General features: G+C 43.1%; 1 protein-coding gene across 1 annotated transcript in view; it reads right to left on the reverse strand.

Annotated features, from left to right (window-relative positions):
• Positions 1 to 25,518, reverse strand: part of KCNH8 (potassium voltage-gated channel subfamily H member 8) — a 374,236-nt gene that overhangs the window by 60,223 nt on the left and 288,495 nt on the right. Inside the window, exons 9-11 of the mRNA XM_007053238.3 lie at positions 8,376 to 8,575; positions 5,996 to 6,245; positions 1,827 to 2,041 (exon numbers count right to left, since the gene is read on the reverse strand). Coding sequence (XP_007053300.1) covers positions 1,827 to 2,041; positions 5,996 to 6,245; positions 8,376 to 8,575 — 665 coding nt within the window. The remainder of the gene's footprint in view (positions 1 to 1,826; positions 2,042 to 5,995; positions 6,246 to 8,375; positions 8,576 to 25,518) is intronic.

Below are 25,518 nucleotides of genomic sequence, written 5' to 3' on the forward strand. Positions count from 1 at the left end.
GCTTTCAGTGGGGGCCAGGTGAGGACGGGGGTGGGAAGAAGAACCTGTCTACCACCCCATCACCTCAAAGGAGAAATGGATTGTGCCTAATTTTATAGGTCTTTAATAGGTTTATATGGATACAATATGTATAATAATTTACAAACTTGCCAGTATAATGAAAAGTGTGAAATATTTTTATATAGGGATGTGTGAACCTGTACAAGAAAGAAGAGGAAAGCCCAAATTTCAGCCACAATCTTGAAGTGAACACAATTCCCTTTTCTAGATTGAGATGGTATCTCAAACTCCTCCCCAACCCTCAAGAGGCCTGTTGGCTTCACTTTGCTAACATTCTTCTACCGTTTGCAGCAAACATTTGGCCATAATATGCTGGCTCAGTTGCTGTCTTAGTCACAGTGAGTTCTGGGGCTTCCCAGGAGCCGCAGGGATGAGAGAGCATAATGCATTTTAGGGCACAAGTTCTCAGGCATGCCTAGATATTAAGTTTAAATATTGTCAAAATACAACATTGACAATCAGCACTGATAGAGAGAAACCCTGGTCCAAAGTTCTCCCTTGCTTTAGGGCATAAAGCTGTCTTATCGCAGGCTATGCCATGCACAGGCTAACATGCTGCAAAACTGAGCTCCACAGGGACTTTCTGTGCAGGCAGTGGATATGGGCAGGATGAGGACATGATACTGTTTGGGTCCTTACAATGTGCATCCATTGGTCCCTGGCCCCATGAAATAGTTGAGCAGTAGGCCACATCACCTTCTTCCCCTGTACTGTGCAATAGCTGCCACAATCCACATGCCTGAGAGCTGCTATGGGATTGGGTGGATGAGTCTGTTTGTCCACATAGTATAGTTCATGCAGATATCTATGGAAATATTTGGACTAAGACCCAGATCTCCTGATCCCGAGTCACGTGCTTTAGGTTACCCCAGGCTTCATTCTATGGAGTCACTGTGAAGCCTCACAAAGTCAGAGAAATTCAGATAAACACCTAACTTCATGAACGCTTAAGTGAACCAAACCTTTGAATCTCTTGAACTTTGTCCATCACTATTTTCTAACTAGTGTACTTGGTTTTGTGGTTATTTAGACTCAGATAAACACTTCCTCTTACCTAGGAGACTTTATACACTTATATGTTGAACCACAAAACATGAGTTGTCTCCAAATGTTTTAATTATTAAACTGTTAGTATAACTGAAATTGTGTAGCAAACTATAAAGGGTTCTGGTCAATCCATTTTGTGGTCCTTAGCAATGTCCTTAGCTTCTTCCTTGCAAGCACAGGTTGTACAACATACTGATTTTCTGCATAGTCACATACCTACGAAGTCCTGGATTAAACAGCAAAATATATTTATTTGCACTGCTTTGAAAAATAGTCATTCACATAAGAGCTCATTTCAAGCCTGGGTAGCACTGAAAATTTTTGAATGTGAAATGGAGAATTCAGTGAGCTATGAATTTAATGTTCATTAACTTGGCATTTCAGGATCTATAGGAGCTGTAACTCGAGTACATCTTTGGATACATATTTTATATGATAGCAAATAGGTGTTAAATGTAAGCAAAAGAGGACAAAATCCACTCAAAAGGAATCATTCATAAATAATGTTTTCACAAAGACAAGTGAGGAAAAGAGGTCATGTTGGGATTACCCAATCAATAATTCATGTGGTTAATGACTGAATTATCATGTCAAGCATAACGAGTAGTCATTTTAAAATGAACAATAAAGCCTTATTTTACTGTAATAATCTAAACCACCTAAGTACGAGAATCATCTTTAAAGCTAATGAACACTGCAGATAGCTTAACGATACTTACATCACTTTCATGGCCTTCTCGCAGATTGTATGTGAGATCATGCTGAATGTCTTCTACAAATTTGTGAGCATACTCCGGGTAAAGATCTAGCACTTCAAAGAGTCCTTTGAGGATAATGCATTGGAGGTCACAGTAGGTTAGAGCTTTAACATCTGCGTTTGTTTTAATAACTTGGTCCTTAATTGAGAGGTTTGCTCCAATTAAATCTCCTTTACCTAAAGGAAAATATGCAAGTTATTTCAAAAGAATAAATACTTGACTCTTCTGTTGAAACAGAGGGCCATTTAACATTAACTGCTAAAACTTAAAAGCCTGCTGCTGCTACTACCCAATTTCATTCCTAACATTTTAAAGACATCTATGATCTGATATTTAAAAGCTTTCTCGATTTTTGCAGGTGCAATATTACATCTGCATTTACAATTGGTGGAAGGTACAAATGCTAATCTCCAGATGTGTAACTACCTTCTTGAAGGGAGCAATATAGTAATTAGTTATATAAATATAAGTGTTTGCACCAGCAATTAGTGACAGGTGCAATTTTGTGTCTGCAAAAGTAGAGGCTCATTCACAGACCCTCTGTCAGAAAGGAGGAAAATTGACAAAGGTATTTATAATCAAAAAGGAAAGGGCTCTTTTAAGTAAATTTTTTTTACTTCGAATTTGCATGGTGAATGATTTGCAATGTACTATGTGTCATTGTATACCTTACCAGTGTACTGTTGCAAAACAGGGAATTTAGTTGAACAAAATTCCTGACTGTCAATAAAAAACCCGAACTGATTCTCAAGCCATTATACCTTCAGATATAGGCACAACTGCCTTTGAGTCACACACATATTAAAAAGAAAAGGAGGACTTGTGGCACCTTAGAGACTAACCAATTTATTTGAGCATGAGCTTTCGTGAGCTACAGCTCACTTCATCGGATGCATCCGATGAAGTGAGCTGTAGCTCACGAAAGCTCATGCTCAAATAAATTGGTTAGTCTCTAAGGTGCCACAAGTCCTCCTTTTCTTTTTGCGAATACAGACTAACACGGCTGTTACTCTGAAACACATATTAAAGGGCACGACTGATCCTGAGAGCATGGAAATTTTATGGTGAAATGTTCAGAAATATTTGTACATATAAGTAAAAGACAGTATTTCATATATGAAATTCCATTTAGTTGGTAATTCCAAATGGATATTGCACTGGAACACTTAACTTAAAAGAGTTTAAAAAAACAGCAACCCCCAACCAGAAGTTGCTTAAAGCAGATCAGTTTTGCTTTCTATTGCTCCTGCATCTTTGCTGTAAAGATCTAGATGTTACAACATTCTGTTTTCAGAAGTGCCTACAGTAAACCCAGTAGGGACTGATCCACATTTACATAAGATTACATTACACTGCTCTGACAGCATAAAAGGACCCTAAATGTATTTTAAGAATGGAGTAAAGTGCCCTTAGTGTAAATGGTAATCAGGACCAATTGTGTTTATGATCCGAATGGTAAACATAATAGAAGATACAACACCACACCAACACAAATATTTTGCTATGATTTCACTGCATTATGTTCTAATGGCAACTCAATCAAAAGCAATACAAAACTAAGCAAAATGATATGTTGACTTTGTGACTGATGCCACCAGCTTTTTAGACTAGATTTTCCTGATTATATTCCTGAGAGGGCAGGCAAGGTTGTCACAGTGTATATAAACAAGGACGCTAGTTAAAAAGCTATTCTGAATTTACCAAAACTGCTTTCAAATATACTAATCAGAAATTCCTCAGGTGTGTGAACATTTAGTATGATGAATCTATAAACCATCTGGACTAGATCTCAAAGTTTAGGACTTTTAAATTCAATAATACCAGCTGGGAAAAAAATACAATTTATGTTACAAGATTACTGTATATTCCTTTTCAAGTGAAACCTTAAAGAGTAAACATTGTAGATAGAAAAGGAGTACTTGTGGCACCTTAGAGACTAACCAGTTTATTTGCTCAAATAAACTGGTTAGTCTCTAAGGTGCCACAAGTACTCCTTTTCTTTTTACGAATACAGACTAACACGGCTGTTACTCTGAAACCTGTCATTGTAGATAGAATGCGGAAGACACAACTATCACAAAAATAAAATGAGCAAGTGCAGGGTACACCAACATTTGCCATTTAAATAGATGTCATCATGTAAGTCAGTCTAAGTGTAAGTCTTTTCTGATTGGAGAACAGAATTGCTTGTGTGGATTTATGTGGAGACATCTGTTTGATAGTATCTCTCTGTCATTGCAGCCTTATTCACAAATTCATTTGGTTGATGGAATGATTCCCCAAACATTTCTGGCTAACCTTTTAAAACATAAATCTAATATGTATATTTATATAGCATGTCCTTTCAGCATTAAAATATATTTCTTTACTTAAAGACCCCATATTCATGATTATAAATCAAACTGATAATATCAAGCGGAACCAAAATAAATAGCTATATTGTATTAAATTATCTAATGTTGTATTAGCTGTATTGTACTGTATTGCTAATGAAAACATATCAACAAACTCAAAGACCACTCTATTGGAATTACAAGTAGAATATAAATTATAAAATTATAGGCCATAATTTATAAATTAGACCAGACAATAATCCACTGTTTTAATGATGAATTTGTCTCCTGGATTACTTCACATTGACAGTTTAGTCTCATGAGGGCAGTACAGGTTTGATGTATATACATCTGCTATTAGTGTTAATCAGACTTAATTGAGGAAGTTCCCATTCACTGTGATGAAACTTTCATCCACACTGTTATAACTCTGTTTTCTAATTATGATTTCATTAATTTCATGCAGAAATCCTCTAATCCTTTGTTGTTGTCTCTATTGTGCAATGTTTTGATTAACGTTTTCAGAAATTCCTAAGAATGGAAGCATTAATGAAACCTTAATTCCACTCTGGGCAACTCCTGACCTTTTGTTCTATTTAACCTTATCATTTCTCTACACCCTATTTTATAGCATTGGTTTAGCTGATCCAATAAATGCTAGCCATTTTTAAACTTCCTAATTACAAATGAGTAATGGTCTGGAGTGGCTTGGATTGTCAATTTAATGGAATTAAAGGGTTATAAAACAAACAAAAGATGTATTATAGTTATTTTCTTAAAAAAACCTAACCCCTAAATATACAATAATAAAAAAAATAAAGTAAATTCAATTATAAAGACTAGAGATCAGTAATGTCAAGGGTCTAACACAGTCCTACAAAAATAGGAAGTAAAGCAGAAAGTAAATATTTGTTTTGTCTCTATATTGTATGACTATTCAAGGCTGTGACACTTACATTCTAAAATTACAAAAGGTGTTTAACAACTCACATTAAATAATACTTTGCACTTATAGCACCTTTCATCTGGAGATATCAAAGTGCTTTACAAACACTGAACTATATAAGTCTGACGGGTCTGATCCAAAATCCATACGAGTCAATGGGAGTCTTTTCATTGACTTTAATGGATATTGGATTGGGCCCCATTACTGTAATTACTTGAGACATGGGGGAGAAGTTAACAGGTGACTTGTCCATGGACATACAGCAAACCAGTGGCTGATCCCAGAATAGAACCTATTTCCACTCTCTGCTCTAGCTATTAGCTCCCTTGAAAGCTGATAGCAAAAATAAGCTTAAAAAATAAGATTGTTTTTAATTCCATAGCCTTACTAGAGATGGATCAGGGTATATAGTGCTACATTGATTTGGGTTAGGGTTAGGCCATGACTTTAGGTTTGGGTTTAAAGCTGAATTGTGCCTGTGAGTTGGGATTAGATTTAATGGCGCCAACATCTTGAGAGCTATTTTCTTGAGATTTTTGCCTCGAATAATGAACTATTGTAAGATCACCACTCATGTGACTTGGGCCTCTTCTGAACTAAAAATAGGTTCCTTCTAGTCTTGAATCTAACTCAGAATGAAAACCTTAGGGATATTTGTGTTACAGCAGATCTAGGGACCTGGTTTTGCCTCATCTCTCATCAACATTGCTAGGACACACTCATTTATCAGTTAGCAGTGGTCTAAGTGTTATCTGGAGATGTTTGTTTATCTTTGTTAACATTTAACTTTACAGTATTGTCTGCATTAGCGGACCATTCATTTTCTTTGAAGATGTTAAACATCAACCTACCAAGAATTGCCAGCACCATGCTATCTTTCAGTACTTCCATGGAACCTGAGCACACAAAATAGATAGCCTGCAAGGCATCTCCCTGCCGGAGGAGGTACTCCCCAGGAGCACAAAAGGAGGTTTTGATATGCAGAGACAGAGACCTGAGGCAACCACGGCTGGCACACTCAAAAAGGGACAGCTGCAGAATCTCCTTGTTCAAGTGCATGGTGATGTCTGAGCGCAGCTCATCTGGAAAGTCTTTTAAAAGCTGTCCAAAAAGGGAAAATGAGATTGATGTTAAGTGTAAAATAATTTATTTTACCTTTTTGCATAAATGATCTGAGTTACTGGCAATATACACAATGCCTTTATTCTTAGGTTTTCTCTTATGTACATATGTTTAAAGTAAAATACACATTATGGAGGGCCAAATCTTGCAGTCCTTAGTTAGCTCTTACTGAGTCTTTACACCCATTGATTTCATGGATAATTTATAATATAATAAGGGCTGTTTTGGTAATTAAAAATATATTTGTACTACAAGTTTATCTTGTGCACAAAACCCACACACAATTCTTGCAGCTTTTTGATAGAAGAAAATAGGCTATTTTGTAGAGCTTGTATGTTCTTCATGGCAACAATGCCAGGCACAATGACCCCAACTAGAAATAAAACAACAAATAATTCATGCCAGGCCTATATGGCATGAGCAGAAAAAAGTGATGATAATTTTGCTGAGCTGCAATAGAGTCCTCTTAAAATGTTCATATCATGTATCGTGTGAATGGGAGATAGGCATTTTAAATAGGAAGCTGCAAATCATAGCTGCAAAGGAAGGGAAAGGTCTATCAATGTATTTCCATTTAAACTGTGTTTGCTGTTGTAATCATGGAGTTTTACCCTGAATATCACACCCACCCCGCCCAAGGAACCCTAACTGCAAAAAGTGTTACTGTGGTCCAGATCCTGAGATCCTTAATTAACCCTTATTCAGGCCTATATTGCCCACTTCTGCGGTAAAACCCATGGTAGTGGTTATGAGGGATCAAACTTCCATAAGGTTCCCCCTTGCAGAGTTCTCTCTATGATGTTATGTTGGGCGTTAGGAGGAAAGGGGGATAGTGATGAGGTGGAATGAGGTACAAAACCCTGGTGAAGGCAAAGGGTGGATACTTCTTCCTAGTTTTTCCTCAGTCCTAATTCAGGCAAGCTCCCACTGTAGTTTTGAGTCTGGTTCTGTCGTCACTTACATCAGTTTCTCAACAGATCTAGTGTAGCAGAGGAAAATTAATTAGTACATGTTTCTGCTCAGATGTTTTTTTCATATAGGGGTGGCATAAAAATTGATGAAATGTTCTCCTTTCTTCTACCAACGTACCACAAGATTTTTTTTTTTTTGTGGGTGGGGGGCGGGGGAGGGAATGAAGAGACTTCGAAAAAGTGCGTAAGTAACTTTTTGAAAGTCAATAGGAAGAAGTAACTGCCATTTGTTCCTCTGAAAATCTCCCAGTATTTACTTAAGTCACTCAGCACTGGTGAAAATCCCACCCCTTGTGTTTTGAAGAAAACTTCATAAGGAATGTTCTGAAACCAAAATCTTCACATTTATTTCTATATTGTTTTTGGAGGCTATTGAGTTTTATAAGGACACATGTTATAATGACAATGAAATGTCCAAGAGGAATGGTTTGTTCAAACAAGCATTAGGCCAAGGAAAGTCATTATATCCTATGGAGTAAAATAATAAACAATTTAGTTAAGTCATATTTAAAGAAACCACCAGAATTTTCTCTCTAACTTTCACACTCATATTACTCTTCTTCAGTAATTAGTTAACATTCAAAAATATATAAGTTGTAATAAGTATATTTTAGATTCAGATAGTTCCTTTCAGCCTAAAGGATCCAACCATGTTTCACAACCTCTGTACAGACAACATCCATGAAATGCAGACACCTATGTACAAAAGGTTGCAAACAGTGAAGAGAGGGTAAGGATGAAGGAAGTAGTAATTCTGGGCAAGGACAGGGAAGAAATCCCTACTCTTAGGAAAAGTGCCATGGATACTTTAACATTTGGTGCAGGACAGAAACACCTCTGTTTCAGGGCATCATCAAAAAGACCCCTGCTGAATGGTACTTCAATGCTTCCAAATAATGGTGAGCATAGGTGGCCCTGCTGAAATTTGAATTTGTAGTTTCAGGGAATCTGATATTCCCGAACAGATAGTTCAACAACCTACATATCCCCTCTGGGATAACAAACTCAACTTTATTCCTTATGCACATTTTTTCTGATGTGTGACTTCACATAAAATTTCAGAATAAAACCATCTTCACAAAAAAAACCAATTAGAACAAATCTAAGAAACCAATGAAAGCCACTCTTTGATTATTACCTCATTGGAATCGATTCCATTATTGACAGACCAGGTGGTTTGGAAATATTCAAGCATCCTCTGCTTTAACTGCTGTGGCAGGTGATGGACCCGTATAAAGTCCTTTAGATCCTTGGTTCTTGTGTGATAAAGGGACCATCTGGAGTACATCCTCTGAATTATAGCAGTCACATTTCCGAACACCAAGGCATGCATCAAAGCTGGGGAGAACAGAAATTATGTACAATGGGATGCAGTGACTTTGCAGATTATGGTTAAAATACAATATAGAAAATATTATGATAATTTCCCCAGAATCCAAACTTTCACTTATAAATAGGCAAAATGAAGTTTTAGAGAACACCTTCTGAAATATAGAGCAGCACTTTAATAATAAAACTCTTAAGTAAATATGGCTACTCTGATGGCACGTTAACCAAACCAGAGAGGAGATAGACATGGCATATCAGAACTTTTGTACAAAAAAAAAATAAAATTAGGTCAGAATGAATGCTGACATGTGCTGTTATCTGACTAGAGATTAAAACCAAACTCAGGAAATAAATTTGTTTTGAAAGCCATTTAGAAACTTTCTATTAAGGCAAAGTTGCAATAAAATATTACCATATTACATTGTACATTACTTAATCAGGATCAGGTTAATATTAAAAGGATGTGGCCTAAAGACTCTGGCTTGCTGGGTGGGGAGCCCTTCTACTCTGAGTATGATTTAAAAGGGTGACCAAATTTCTTTATATCTATCCTCTTTTTGGCACTTCTCTTGTGTAGCTACTTGGTGTGAAATCTTTGGTATGAACGCCTGTGGTGTTCGTGATTCAGCTGGAGCTGGTGGAGGTGGCAATGACATCTGGGTCCCTCTCTGGCTGGGACATCTCGCAAGACTAGGACAAAGAAGGTCTGGGTTCCCAGGAGATGGTGGAAGTAGCAGCCATGGTGGTGAAGCTGACGTCAGTAGCCAATTTTTCTCATTCTTTAAGGACGTCAAAATGGACTGACCAGCTCCTCATTATGTTGTCCACCAGTTAGGTCTAATTTCCAACACACCACTTTTTGGCTCATTGATTTCTGGACCCACACTTCTCTTGTTTACCAGGCATGCTCTCAACACAGTCGTTGAGTTTTATCAGTAGGCCATTCTAGCTATGTCTACACATGTCCATGCACATGGTTGTGCCATAACCTCCGTATTGTTCATATCTAAACTTCAGAACCACATGTCTGAAGGCAAGTGGAGGATGAATAAGCTACCATGCCTGTGGGGTCTGGGTAAACTACACACCTCAGGCTGTGGCATGGCCTCATATCCATGCCAGTCTGCACTGTGGTTGGGAGTAAGGGGCATGTACCAGGTCTCCAGTTTCAGTAATCCTCCACCCCCATTCCCACAATGCACTGAACTCTTTTATTCCTCACCTTTACCCAAACTACAAAGATCCCAGTCCCCCCATTTTCTTGGGTAATAGTGAGCCGTGCTGACCACATCAGAACAGCTTTCAGCTGCACTGTTTTGACCAGTATAAGTGAATATGGATCCTGCTCTGAGAGCAGCTGCCTACCCTGCCAACCACACCTGCATGCTGACCAATGTGTGGTCAGAGTATGCCGTCCTCCATGACTTCCTGGAGCAGTAGGAACACACAACTCTATTGGTTAAGTTTCAAAGAGGCTGGAGCAGGTGGGCATTGAGCGGGCTCTGTCCTAGTAACGGGAATGCATCAAACACTTAAGGATCCTGTACAAGAAGGCAAACAACTCCAGTAATTGCTCCAGATGGACTTGTACAAGCTCCTTCTATGACAAACTGGCCCAGGCGTTGTCAAGGGTTCCCAGTACAAAGTTTCAGTGGCTCAAGACCCCCTCCTCAACTCCATCAGCCTTATCATTTGACAGGAGGGCCAGAGTGAGGAGGCAGCAGGGAACACAGAGGATGCTCTGGAAGAACCAGAGGATGAGGTGCATGTGATTTTGCACCTCTACCGGGAGTAGCCAATTAAGGAAGGTCCCCCCCAGCAATGATTCTGAGGAGGGCCTCGAGCTGCAGCAGGAACCAGAACCCGAGGCTGACAAGTAATGAGTCCTCCCCATCAATATCTCCTCTTGCTCTGGTGCTAAATTCCTGATTTTAAGCCTGGCCCCCACTCTGCTTTGACACTTACATGGTTCTCAAGCATGGAAAATCTACAGATAACTGGTTTTATTGATTTCCGATGAACCACTATTGTACATTTGACAGAAGCTATATCTGAAAAAAAAAACCAGATTATTAAAGAAAAATCATTGTACCCATTGTCTGTGCATTTCTTGGCCGGCACACAGGCAGCGATGGTCCTAAGGTCACAGACCAGGAGAAGGGAGGGGGCGGTTTATAAAGGTCCTGGTTGGGGATGTGACAACAACTGTTAAAAACCTATAGTTGTTTGTCTGAAGTTAGTAACAGCTGTCTTTCATCCCTTGGAAGATAACTGTTTTAGTGTTTTTATCACCTCTCTCCGCCTGATCTTATCCTTCCCTTAGAAACAGGAGCTGTGTGGAACAGAGGACAGGGGACTGGTGGTAGAGAAAGTGTTAGGTCCAGGAAGGGAATATTCCGGCTATCTGTGGAAAAAGTAATCACAGTAGTCCTTTCTTCTTTGTGTGAGCAGGGGAATGGTCCCGCTATTATGGGGAACTTTCCTGGCTTATACACTACCCCGGTGAAGTGGGCTAGCGAAAGGATCTGAGGCCTCGCTCCCACTTCCTTTACCCAGAGACCTGCCTGACCTCAAGGACTCCCCTTCCACACTCCTGTGTCGCAGAGTCCTCGTAATCCCAGCAAGGCTGGGCCCAGGATTCCTGGGGGACTTGACCCCCAACCTTGTTGTGGTAACTTTGGACAGGGGCAAGGGTGTCCCCACTCTGGGGTACTTTCTCTGCATTGGATGCTTCCCTGACCCACTGATCATTACATACAGTTCAAAGCAAATACAATTTCTCAAAGAGCAATCGATTTAAAATAATAAGGAAAAAATGGGAAAGATTAAAGGGAAACATGTCACCCTGCTCTGTGGCACGGGGACATCACAACCAGTGTCTCTGGACTGTAAGGGAAGTTCAGTCTGTTCCTCACAAATTTCAGGCCCCTTCTCAGGCCCTGGGTGTGCTGCAGGAATGCTGTGGGTCGGACACTTGCTCTGGCAGGGGCCACACGCTCTCAGGCTCTACGTGGCAGGACCCTTTTTCCCAGTGTCGCCCCCGCCCCGTTCGGGTTACAATCTCACTCCAAGTAATAGCCTGCAGGGCCTCTTGGCTGGACGCATCTCACTGCACTGGGCCCGTGGCCCAGGGTCCCCCTCGCTCTCCCCAGCTGCTCACTGCACTCAGCTCTGGACTGCTTCAGCCTCAGCTCCGGCTCTACCACTCTGCCTCAGGACGGCTGCTGCTCTGCCTCCAGCTCCCTGGGCTGTCTCTCTGGCCCCTCTGGCTCTGGTTGCTACAGCTCTCCTCCTAGCACAGGTCTGCTTTGTGAGTTGCTTCTGTGACTCTAATCCCAGCACTGACCTGCTTCCCGAGCTGCTTTTCTGGCCCCTCTGACTGGCACGGCTCTGCTCCCCAGCTCAGCGTGAGCCCCTGCTTTCGCCTCAGGTCTGCCCCACTCTGTCTGACCCAGGCAATTCCAGGTTACATGGAGGACGGGACCCCCCTGGCCTCTTGACTCCCTGATTAGCCTGCCTGCCCTGTCAATCAGGCTGACTAGGAGCATTGGCCTCTTCCCATTGTTCCTGGGGACTGTCAGTCTCAGGGTCCTGATTTCCCATCGAACCCTTCCCCTTTCTTTTGGTACTGGGAGCTAGCTAACCAAAACACCCCCACTGAGTTTTAGTAAGAGGACAACAGTCCCCTTACATTTGGAAGATTACAAAATTTTCACCGTCCCTGTCTATGGCGTCTGTCCTCTCCCCGCACTGAGTCATGTTGCACAAGCCAGGGAAATGGGAATGGGAGAATCATAGAATATACAGCTTGGAAGAGATGTCAGGAGGCCATCTAGTCCAACCCCCTGCTCAAAGCAGGACCAATCCCCAATTTTTGCCCTAGATCCCTAAATGGACACCTTAAGGATTGAACTCATAACCCTGGGTTTAGCAGGCCAATGCTCAAACCACTGAGCTGTCCTTCCCCCCTGAAAGATCTAGTCTGACGCTTGTATAAATGCAGTGAGGTGTCCCTCCGTAGTGGAGAAGCAAGGGGATTGAGGTGCGCTCTCTTTCCCTGGTTATGTCTTTGTTGTTAGGCAGGCACAGGGGCAGGATTTTCTGGTGATGCTGGAAGGGGAGGGGCAGTGTTTGTGGTTCACATCTCCTTTTGCATGAAACCCCTGTATGTTAGCTGAATATATAATGAATTTCCAGTTGAACTGCCTCTGAGTCTTTTAATCGCATTTCAGCAAATTTCTGGTGTAGCAGAAACTCCAGCTGGAGTTTGAGGTTCAATGGCAGTGTAAATCTGCTTGGTCAACCTTTGTAGTTAACCAAGCCCATCCATTCAGCAATATTTAGGGAGTGACCATTAGCAGAAACATCTCTCTTGCATAAACTCTTGGATTTCCTCCACAGGACTAGAAAGCCACCTCTCTTTTCCATTCTGTTACCTTGAAAACTGCTATGTTCTCCAAATGTTGGCCAGCCTTTAAAGAAGAAATTTGAAACTGGTAACATAGCCCCCAAAATGAACTGCCATCCACCTCTCCTTGAGATACTATGAAAATTTTATTATTTAAAAAAAAACATTAGAAGATGTATCTTACCATTCGGAGCTTCTGCTATATTCTTATGGGCTGCAAAAGTTGTCTGAGAACCAAGGACAGTCTAACAGTCACATTACTGGAATGCTGAAAAGTATCAAAGTTGTGGCTTTCTACAGCTAAGTTATGTTATCTGGGGAGATTTCTCAGCATCTTCCAAAGGAAACAAATATAATGCTATCCTTGTCTTTGAACTGGCACGACCTTCAACTCCTGAGAGGGAAACCATTGCACTAGGAGGCAGGAGCAGCACCCCAGAGACATCAAAGGCAAATGGAGGAGGATGCTGGAGGACTGCTTTATTGGCCTGGATGGGAGGAACGAGGGGCAGATTGAGTTCCTTAGGGCAGGGGAGGATCGGGCTCTTCTGTAGGAAGTTGCATTAATTAACTGAGTCACGGAACAGGAAGCATGCATTATGGTAGGGGTAGCCAATTATTTTTTTTTTGTCAAGATCCACATTTTTTGGTCCAGGTATAGTCAAGGTCCAGACTTCAGAGAAGAAAATACAAAAATAATAACAATGTTAATAATAACTAAATAAAAAGATTTCACAGTTGGCTTCCTCTGCATTAGAGGATGGGAGCGTTCCCTAATGGTGAGGTTCATAGAACTGGTGGCCAAATGAGTTTGTGGTCTGCCTGTTTCCATGGCCACTGCATCTGTCCTTGAATCATTGCTTCCTCTTCCCTCCTCTGACTACTACTCCAGATGCTACTGAGGCATAGGACCCAACCCTTTCCCCCATTCCCTGGGTAACCAGGAGGAGCCTGCAGGACTCCTAGGACCATACCCTCCCCACTGGCTCCTGAAACCCCTCACAGGGGGTCCCCTGAGCATCCAGGAGGGGAAAGATGAATCTGTAGGACTCCCTGGATTCCACCAAGTGCCCCACCAACAGCTTTTCCCTGTTGTTACCTCTTTTCAAAGGGAGGGCAAGGAGACTTGTGCAGAGCCATCAGCCACAACCACTCCCCCCACCAGGTTCAGAAAAATCCAAATCCTGAGGATACACAGGAGGGATGGGGAAAGTGCCGTCAGTGTTATGTGCTTACAGAAAGCACTACTTCTTCTAAACGCAACAGAACTCACAAAATAGAAAATGGATAGATAAATGTCTTTAGGGCTTGGTTCACATGCAGAAAATCAACACACAACTCAAGCATCTGCCATTACCCAATGCTTAAATGACCGCTTCTCCGACCACCTCCCCCCAGCCTTGAGCATTTTTAACCTTAGTAGCTCCATAAACAACTGCTATATGCAGGTAGCAGTGCTGACAAAGAATGGTTAAAGGAAAAAAGAATGCTTGCACACCCACAAATCAAATGTTAATGAGGTCATTAAGAGAGATTCAGTGCTCCAAATAACAGAGGTTTGTAAACAAGTGTGAATAGTGAATTCAGAAGCATTACAACTCAGCAGCCACCCTCTACAGCACAAACCCAAAGCTCAGGCCTGGTCTACGGTACAGAGTTAGGTCGAGGTAAGGCAGCTTAAATCGACCTAACTCTGCAAGCATCTATGCTAAAATGTCTCTCCCATCAATGTAACTTGCACATTACACTGACTTAACTCCATCTCCACAAGAGGTGTAGAGTCAATTTTGATGTAGTTAGGTTGACACAGTGTCAGTATAGACACTGCATTGTTTACATCAAATATTGCTGCCTTTCAGAAGCCATGCCACAATGCCCCACACTGACAATTAAATCGGTGCAAGTGCTCCTGGTGAAGATGTACACCACTGACACAAGGAGAATAGTGTGGACATGCAAAAGTGATTTAATTACTGTGGTGGCTGTACATCAATGTAATTTAGGTCGACATAATTCTGTAGTGTAGACATACCCTAAGGTGTTAACCAGTGGAGGTGACTGTGACAGGGCGTGACTCATCACAGTGGCGCCTCCTGCTGGCTGTCCTGGGGATTAGCTCTGCAGGTCGGTATGCCCTCTCCTGATGGTGCCTTGCCCGCTGTCACATCTGCTCTCGGACCCACATCACTGCAAGGCATCTTCTTCACAACACAGCCCTCTAGCCTTCTCACCCTTCTGGGGGATAGTACTGCAGTCCAACTGTCCAGCCACTTCCCCCATGGTGAGTGTGTGTGTGGTGGGGAACCAGGGACCGCCCACTGCTCCAGATCCCAGACCAGGGAACCCCTAAACCACAGTCACCTACTGCATTCCTTTGTCTTGACTACCACTGCATTTCTCTGGGCCACTTCCCCTACTCAATCTCAACATACGGAGCTCCATCTTTACTCCCCAGGTCCCTGGCCTGCACTGTCCAAGGTGCTACAGGGTTGCAGCCTATTCGGGATACACTCTTATCTCCTCAAGCTCCCAGCAGTGACTGACTCTGGCCCCACAGCTCCTTTTCAGTGAGTCCACTGGGCCTGATTGGCTGCTCTGTGCTGTGTCTCTCCTATTGGCTGCTTCTTGGCCAGCCTCCTTAGGGCTTTATTAATCCTGTCCCTGCCAGTGTGGGGTGAACACCCCATCACACTGCCCTGTTATAATGGTTTGTAATGTGTGAATTGTCACAGGAACAAATGACTAATGATCTTTGACTATAGGGGAACAAACCCTCACAAAGATATGCAGCCCCACAAGTACGTGCCACTATTCCCTCCTATGCTTTTCCAACAACTGCACTGGGTGTGAAGGTGTCCTTCAGCAAAAGCAGATGTCATCCTGTGCCTCCTGTTCCAAGGTATGTGCACATATGGCATCCCTAATTTTCCTCATCTGCTGGGAAACAGGACCAGTGTGCATGTGGGTGGGATCCAGCTGCTTGTACACAGTCGGTAAAGCAGACTTGTCCTGAGCATACTCAGGATGGAAGCACTTCTCTTTACCCTCACAAATGTTATGGCGTGTGCAACGGGTGACAGTGTTATCAACAATGTTCACCATATTGGCCTCCAGACAGGTGTGTAGCACCAATGAGATTTCAGCCTCTCAAACGTGCACTCCATGATCACTCTGCAGCTACTGAGTTTGTAACCGATTTCCCTTTTTCCAGAATCACTGATGTCATGGTATGGTTTCATGAATCAAGTTAGAAGCAGGTATGCAGTGTCCCCCCAGTATAACAGTTGGCACATGTCATGCTGTCTGCAGCGGCTCGTGACTGTGAATGCAGGGCAGACTGTTAAAAACTACCTCAGGGCAGACTGTTAAAAACAGGGTAGACACCCCAAACTGGTGGAATATATATATTCAGGTTGCTTCCAGTCCCAATAGACCAGTCAATTACCCTAGGTCAATTGGTACCCTAGATCTTACACCAAATACAGTACTTGTAATAAACTATCTAAAGGTTTATTAACTAGGCAAAAGAAACAAGAGTTATTTACAGGTTAAAGCAGGAAAACATATACACACAAATGAGTTGCCATTTATGACTCCTAAAGATGACGGAGATATAGTAATCTGTCCATTCAAAAGGTCTTTTAAGGCTGACCTGGATTGACCCTGGGGATTCTCTCCTTTAGTTTAGTGTCTTTGTCTCTGTGAAAGTTCAAACAGCAAAAAGATGATAATTTTTCTTGTGAGGCATTTTTGTATCTTCTTCCCTCAGAAATCAAGCTGATAGCAACAGTTTCCATGCAGGTCCCTTCTTCATTGAGGGGTGGGGGTGGGAGGGAATGCACTTAAGAGCATTTGATCCTTGATCTCACATAACAGTTCATTTGCATGTAATGAACATGATTTAATAACTTCTTGTCAGAGACCATCATTTGCATTATACAAGGCTTATTTCTGTTTGACGAGTCACAGTCACAGAGGTTTATAATACAAATGCTTGCTATGTATAATATGGGGGACAGCTAAATGAGAACAATACATGCAGCATCCCACAAGCATTTTATAAAACACTAAACACATTCTTATCAATTTAACATCTAATATTTATTTTGATAACACTAACACACAAGTAAGCAAGACTGTTTTTTACCTATGCATTTGTTAGTGTTCAGTGAGACCTGGGGCCTTGACATGAGCTGGCATCTGGTCTGCTAGCATCAAAGCACAGACACACCATAGACAGCCATACCGTTTCTTGGAAATAAAGTCCCTTCTTTCCTCTTCACATACAATTCCCAATCTCCACAGCATCCTGGCATCATGTACCTTTCCAGGGTTTCCCACATTTGTATTCATGAATCTACTTCTGTTGTCCACTAAGCTTTGAAGAACAAATGAAGAGTAACCTTTTGGGTTCACATACTCATGCGCCCCTTTTGGAATATGGATACCGCCAATGGACCATTTGGCAGAGTTTGGAAACCCCATTCTCTCAAATCCAGCTATTTCTGGAACTCTTCTTATGGCAACCATCCGTAGGTAGATTACAGTGTTAGTTGCCTCACAAATCTGCAAAACCATGACCCCAACAATGGACTTTCCATCCCCAAAGTGGTTTGCAGGGGACTTATAGGTGTCTGGTGTTGCCAGCTTCCACAGGGCAATACCCACTGCTGCACTGGTATGGCTTTCCTGAATCGAGCGTTCTGGCACTGGAGGGTTGGTGCAAGATCCTCACACAGCTCCATGGAGGTCTGTTTTCTCATTCGAAGTTCTGAAATCACTGCTGGTCCTCCCAGGTTTCTAAAACAATGTGATCCCACCACACTGGGCTGGTTCTTCTGCACCAGAACTGACAGTCCATTCAAGGGCATCCACGGCAATAGAGGCATTCACCACATCTTATTCCACGGAAGTGAATTGTCACGACATTGAAGGTCAGCTGTCTTCGACGTGTCAGAAAGTTCTGCCCAAATTCCAACCAGCATCTCACCGATTGCTTACTCCACTGCATAAACATTTGTCCTGCGATAAGGAGCAGGAGCAGAGCCACATCATCATCCCATTGCTCCATGTCTCCCACCCCAGTGTTGCAAGGAATAAGAGTGAGGGGAGATGTGATCACGAACTGCTATTGACAAATGTGTGAAGGCAGGGCACAAACACCAAGAACACAAAGCAAAGAGATTCCCAGGGTGTCTCCCTATCTGCACAGAACCTGGGATACCACCCCTAAAATGGTAGCACTGACGTCGATAGCGTGGATGTATGTATACGTGTGTACACAGCGTTAGACCTGTGTCCAGCACAGCATATGTGGACGCTCGGTGCTTGTATGGGAAGCACACATGAACACATACATGGTCCAGTAACCAAGTAGGCTTGCCAGTTAAACATAACCTTTGTTTGGACGAACTCAGTCTGAGTCTCTTTTGTATCTTTTTCCCATCAAGATTTATGATTGGTTATTGTGACCTTTTATACATTTTCATTCACTTTTTACAGTTGCGCTCACAATTACGGAAAATGTGTAGGCCCAATTATCCCAACAGGTCTGACAGAGTTTTACTTGCAATTAGGAAGTGGCTTGGGAATAAAAAGACCTGAGGCAAAATTGAAGGCATGCCCACAGACATAATCTGTCCATGTTTAGGTGTGCAGCGTGCTTGTCTGTTGTGAGTGGAAGTATTTAGTTCTAGATTGCATCTACAGTGTGGTACAAAATGTACCTATTTATAAATTGTTTATTGAAAAAACTATTTAAGAGTTTAATTACTCTATGCCCTGGTCTACATGACGAGTTTAGGTCGAATTTAGCAGCGTTAGATCAATCCGTCCACACGAACAAGCCTGTTTTGTCGAATTAAAGGGCTCTTAAAATCGATTTCTGTTCTCCTCCCCAGCAAGGGGTTTAGTGTTAAAATCTACCTTGATGGGTCGAATTTCTGGTAGTGTGGACACAATTCGACAGTATTGGCCTCCAGGAGCTATCCCAGAGTGCTTCATTGTGACCGCTCTGGACAGCGCTCTCAACTCAGATGGACTGGCCAGGTAGATAGGAAAAGCCCCGGGAACTTTTGAATTTCATTTCCTGTTTGGCCAGAATGGTGAGCTGATCAGCACAGGTGACCACGCAGAGCTCATCAACACAGGTGACCATGCAGTCCCAGAATCGCAAAAGAGCTCCAGCATGGACCGAACGGGAGGTACTGGATCTGATTGCTGTATGGGGAGAAGAATCCGTGCAGGCAGAACTCCGTTCCAAAAGACGAAATGCCAATATATATGCCAAAATCTCCAAGGGCATGATGGACAGAGGCTACAATGGGGACACACAGCAGTGCCGCGTGAAACTTAAGGAGCTCAGGCAAGCCTATCAAAAACCAAAGGATGCAAACAGTTGCTCTGGGTCAGAGACCCATACATGCTGCTTCTATGATGAGCTGCATGCAGTTTGGGGGGGGGAGGGGCCCTACTACTACCCCACCACTGTTCATGGACACCTGCAAGGGGGGAGCCTCACACAACAGGGATGAGGAAGATGAGGAGGAGGAGGTAGTTGAGGATAGTGCACAGCAGGCAAGTGGAGAATCCCTTCTCCCTGGCAGCCAGGAACTGTTCATCACCCTGGAGCCAATACCCTCCCAACCCTCCCAAGGCAGGCTCCTGGACCATGAAGCCGGAGAAGGCACCTCTGGTGAGTGTACCTTTGTAAATATAATAAAGGGTTTAAAAGCAAGCGTGTTTAATGATTAATTTTCCCTGAAGACTTGGGATGCATTCGCAGCCAGTATAGCTACTGGAAAAGTCTGTTAACGTGTCTGGGGATGGAGCAGAAATCCTCCAGGGACATCTCCATAAAGCACTCCTGGAGGTACTCAAAGCCTTTGCAGAAGGTTTCTGGGGAGGGCAGCCTTATTCCGTCCTCCATGGTAGGACACTTTACCATGCCAAGCCAGTACCAAGCAGTCTGGAATCATTGCAGAACAAAGGATTGCAGCGAATGGGCCCGGGCTTTGGTGGCATTCAAGCAACATCTGTTCTTTATCTCTCTGTGTTAGCATCAGGAGAGTGATATCATTCATAGTCACCTGGTTGAAATATGGGAAATTTGTTTAAGGGGACATTCAGACGTGCCCGTTCCTGTTGGACTGTTTGCCTTTGGATGAAAAGAAACCATCCCCGCTATTAGCCACGCAGTGGGGGGAGGCCCATTCATACTGAGTCATTTGCATTTTGCTGACAGGGATCTTCCCTGATACTAGCCATGCGGTGGTGTGTGTGTGTGTGAAGCGATCATCCCAGAGCATTGGAGGGAAGGGGGTTGGGTTGTGCTGCACATTCACCCTAAAACCGCAGCTCCTCCTTTTAAATGGCTAACCCAACAGGCTTTGCTTGGTATGGGAAAGGAGGGCGCTGCTATTTGAAACCATTCCCACATGTTATGAAGGTTGAAGAAGCCGAAACCCTTTGCCTTACCATGGCTGCCTGCAAGCCAAATTCTGTTGTCCAGCCGAGCGTGTGTGATGTCTCACACCAAACTGGCAGGCACTCAATTTAAGAGGCAAAATGTGACCTTGTACCAAAAGCACATGTGCTATGTAATGTGAATCGCTTGATTCAGTGTGAAATAGTCTTCCCTTTGTTCTCTAAAATGTACCTTTTTAAATACTACTCTCCCTTTTTTTTCTCCTGCAGCTGCAAATGTTTCTACGCTCCCCTTATCATCTCCGTTCCAGAGACTAGCGCAGATTAGAAGGCGAAAAAAATGCACTCGCGATGACATGTTCTCAGAGCTCATGCAGTCCTCCCGCACTGAAAGAGCTCAGCAGAATGCAGGGAGGCAAACAATGGCAGAGTCCAGAAAAGCGTTAAATGAATGAGATGAGAGGAGGGAGGAGCCCGATGAGAGGAGACAGGATGCAACGCTGATGCTAATGGGGGAGCAAACTGAGATGCTCAGGCATCTGGTGGAGCTGCAGGAAAGGCAGAGGAGCACAGACTGCTGCTGCAGCCCCTGTATAACCACCTGCCCCCCCAAGTTCCATATCCTCCTCACCCAGACACCCAAGAATGGCGGGAGGTGGGGGGAGAGGCTACAGGCACCTAGCTACTCCACCACTAAGGATTGCCCAGCAACAGAAGGCTGGCATTCAATAAGTTTTGAACTGTAGTATGGCCTTGTCCTTCCCTCCTCCCCTCATCCACCACCCCATCCGGTGCTTCCCTCCTCACCCACCCCTCCTGGGCTACCTTGCGAGTTTTCCCCCATTTGTGTGATGAATTAATAAAGAATGCATGATTTTGAAACAATAATGACTTTATTGCCTCTGAAAGTGGTGATCAAAGGGGGGGAGGTCAGTTGACTTACAGGGAAGTAGAGTCAACCAAGGGGGCGGGTTTTCATCAAGGAGAAACAAACAGAAGTGTCACACCGTAGCCTGGCCAGTCATGAAACTGTTTTTCAAAGCTTTTCTGATGCGTAGGGCACCCAGCTGTGCTCTTCTAATCGCCCTGGTGGCTGACTGCACGCGATCGGCCACCAGGTGATTTGCCTCAACCTCCCACCCCGCCATAAATGTCTCCCCCCTTACTCTCAGAGATATTGTGGAGCACACAGCAAGCAGCAATAACAATGGGAGTATTGGTTTCGCTGAGTTCTAACCTAGTCAGTAAACTGCACCAGCAAGCTTTTAAATGTCCAAATGCACATTCTACCACCATTCTGCACTTGCTCAGCCTATAGTTGAACAGCTCCTTACTATTGTCCAGGGTGCCTGTGTATGGCTTCATGAGCCATGGCATTAAGGGGTAGGCTGGGTCCCCAAGGCATTTCAACATCCCCAACTGTAATTTTCTGGTCTGGGAAGTAAATTCCTTACTGCAGCTGTTCAAACAGACCAGAGTTCCTGAAGATGCAAGCGTCATGCACCTTTCCCGGCCATCCCACATTGATGTCGGTGAAACGTCCCTTGTGATCCACCAGTGCAGCACCATTGAAAAATACCCCTTGCGGTTTACGTACTGGCTGCCAAGGTGGTCCAGTCCCAAGATAGAGATATGCGTTCCGTCTATCGCCCCACCACAGTTAGGGAACCCCATTGCAGCAAAGCTATCCACTATGACCTGCACATTTCCCAGAGTCACTACCCTTGATAACAGCAGCTCAGTGATTGCGCTGGCTACTTGGATCACAGCAGCCCCCACAGTAGATTTATCCACTCCAAATTGATTCCTGACTGACCGGTAGCTGTCTGGCATTGCAAGCTTCCACAGGGCTATCACCACTCGCTTCTCAACTGTAAGGGCTGCTCTGATCTTGGCATTCTTGTGCTTCAGGGCAGGGAAAGCAAGTCACAAAGTTCCATGAAAGTGCCCTCTCACATGCGAAAGTTTCACAGCCACTGGGAATCATCCCAGACCTGCAACACTATGCGGTCCCACCAGTCTGTGCTAGTTTCCCGGGCCCACAATCGGCATTCCACAGCAGGAACCTGCCCAATTACCACCATGATGTCCAAATTGCCAGGGCCTGTGCTTTGAGAGAAGTCTGTGTCCATGTCCTCATCACTATCATGATCATGCTGTTGTCGCCCCCTCGCCTGCTTTTGCAGGTTCTGCACATACTGCAGGATAATGCGCGCGGTGTTTACAATGCTCACAAGAGCAGTGGTAAGATGAGTGGGCTCCATGTTGGCCATGGTATGTCGTCTGCAGGAGAGCAGAGCAGAGTTGCAGCGGAAGCGGTGGATGACGATGGATGCCACGAGAATAAATATTTATACAGAACAACAAGAGGACCTGAGAGGTGGAGTCATAGCACCAGGAGAGCAGAGTTGCAGTGGATGATGACGGTTAGCAGCAGCACCCAGGACACAACAGCAGCAGTGACGGCGAGCTGAGCTGAGTGGGCTCCATGCTTGCCGTGGTATGGCATCTGCATGGAAAAAAGGTGCGAAACGATTGTCTGCCGTTCCTTTCTTGGAGGGAGGGGCGACTGATTGTTGGATCATATTAAAGAAGTTCTGTATTAAAATCACAAATGAGTTTGATTCCCCATATTTTAAATTCCAGGGTATTACTAATTAAGAGATTTGAAAGAATCTTGTCCCCTCATTGGCCATTTTGGGTCAGGTGCCAGGGGGTTTACCTTAGCTTCTTAACCCTGTACAAGTGAAAGGATTTTGCCTCTGGCCAGGAGGGATTTTATAGCACTGTATACAGAAAGATGGTTACCCTTCCCTTTATATTTATGACAATAAAATTTGTAATGTTTCAGAGGTGATCTGAGATGAAATCAGGGGAATACAAGCAAATCAGTAAAACGGGATGAGTATGTTGCAATGGAAAGAGAGAGACTGCACAGTGAGAGAACATGGTGTGTGTGTGTGTATACATAATATCTAAACACACACACACACACACCATTAAAAAAACCTATGGTAAAAGAACATTGCTGTTGCAAAGTCAAGCAGCTAACAGTTAGGAAATGCCAGACTCAGGTTGTCCATGCATACAGTCGTGTGTATGCCTTCTGCGTATCTTTAATTCCATGATCACATAATATTTATTTCCACGGGACCCTCATTCAGTGCACAGGATGGACAATGTTCACCATGGGCATTGGGAAAAGTGGGAATGGGCAATCAATCAGAATGGGCCAAATTTCAGTGGTGTTGCAACCTTGTACACCAGGTTGCAATGCCACTCACTCAAATATGGCCCAGCTGCCCCTCCACCTTGCCAGCTGGGTAGGTGCTCCACTGTTATGCCACCCTGCTCTGGTCAGGAGGCTGTCCCCCTTGTTGCATCCCTGTTGAGTTCAGGTTTTCAAAAGTGGGGGAAAGTTGCTCCCCTATTTAAAAAGTGGGGGGGGGGGCAATGACTCTTTCCCTACCGTGGCCAGCTCCAGTGGCTACAATGTTCTCTAACTGGGTAGTTATTTAAACATTTTTTTTTATCGTCATTTAATGTGTGGCCACAGGCCTTATTTGCTGCATGCTATTCAAACCCTTCTCTGAATTCAGAATGGCTAATTTTCGAATGGACTTTTCTATGTGACTAATGGACTATCAGTATAGTATTGGAAAGCTTCCCAAATATGAATCAATTTACCTTCACACCACCCCTGTGAAGTGAGAGGGTGGTATTATCCCAATTTTACACGAGCAACGGAGGCAGAAAGATTAAGCCCACAGTTGCCAAAAGCGTCCAGTAATATTGGCTGCCCTATTGTAGTGTTCTGCTGAACAAATACAGTAATATCACAATGCAATCTGTAATATATCTGGACTCAGCTGCTGAAAGCAAGTTCACCTGTCAAGAGCAGAAAGATGGATCTACTAAAGTCTAACAATCTTACTTATCTTGAACATTCTATCTGTGCATGATCCACTTACTTTCTCCCTCAGCTCTGGGACCACGTATTGCACGGAGTAAGATATTTTTCTCTTTCCTAGGATTATTTATCTGTCTTACACCATAATTGAAAAATTCATACAAAATCAGTACATCAGAACTAGCAAACAGATATAATAAAACAAGAATACCACTTCACAGTACAATAAAATAAAAATCAATACACAGCAAATAAGGGCTACTTTTGAAGTACAGACATTACTTAAAATTCATAAGCATCAACCAAAGTTTCATAAACCTAAGATAAGGAAGCATCTCATATAATCAATAAATATTTTTTCTCCCCAATTCTTAAGGTCATGCTTGAAAAGTTCTTAGAGGAAAAAATTACAGGCTCTTTCTGTCCTGAATGTACCCCTTTCCTTTATCTGCCAGCCTACAGAACTTTATTAATAAAGGCTAGATCATTCTTTTCTTAATGATGTAATAAATCCACACTTTAGTCAATGATATATACTTTTCCAACTGACCTACCCTGCAGTGACACCCAGAGAACATTATTCCTTCTACTTTAAAAAAAAAAATACTATCCACTCCATATGAAGCCAACAGATGTATTAATTAATGCCTCACCAGGGTAAGTATCTTGCAAAATAAATAAAGTATTAATTTTCAAGACTTTAGTCATATTAATGTATAGTAAAATATAAGATCTGGGAAAATTATACACCAAAGGCACATTAAGAACCGCATTTGTCAGACAAAAATACCTTCAGCCTTGAAACAATGTAGATGAATATTCTTGTCCCCAACAAATTCTACTGAGGTGAAGATAAGTTCCTTTGTCTACCATGTTTGTTACCTCCCACTGCCCCATGACAACTCCACTGCCCCTCTTTGCCCTCTCTGCTGAGTCCCCTAAATAATGTCCCACATAGTTAAATTTCCACAAACCTTCAGTCAAAAGTGCTCTAAATCAACCTCTTCTTCCTTCTCTTCTTGACATATGCTGCCATCCAGCCCCTTCCCGAAGCTCATTCCCTATTCTTCCAACATACCCTTGACTCAATCTGTGTTTCAGCTAACAGTTTTCTTCTGTTGCATCTGCATTACAGTCCTGATAGAATCTGACAGTCCCTCTGCATTTCCTCAACACCCCCCCCTCCACACACACACACAGTGGACCCAC

The sequence above is a fragment of the Chelonia mydas genome, chromosome 2 (assembly GCF_015237465.2).
Source record: "Chelonia mydas isolate rCheMyd1 chromosome 2, rCheMyd1.pri.v2, whole genome shotgun sequence".
NCBI lineage: Eukaryota > Metazoa > Chordata > Testudines > Cheloniidae > Chelonia > Chelonia mydas.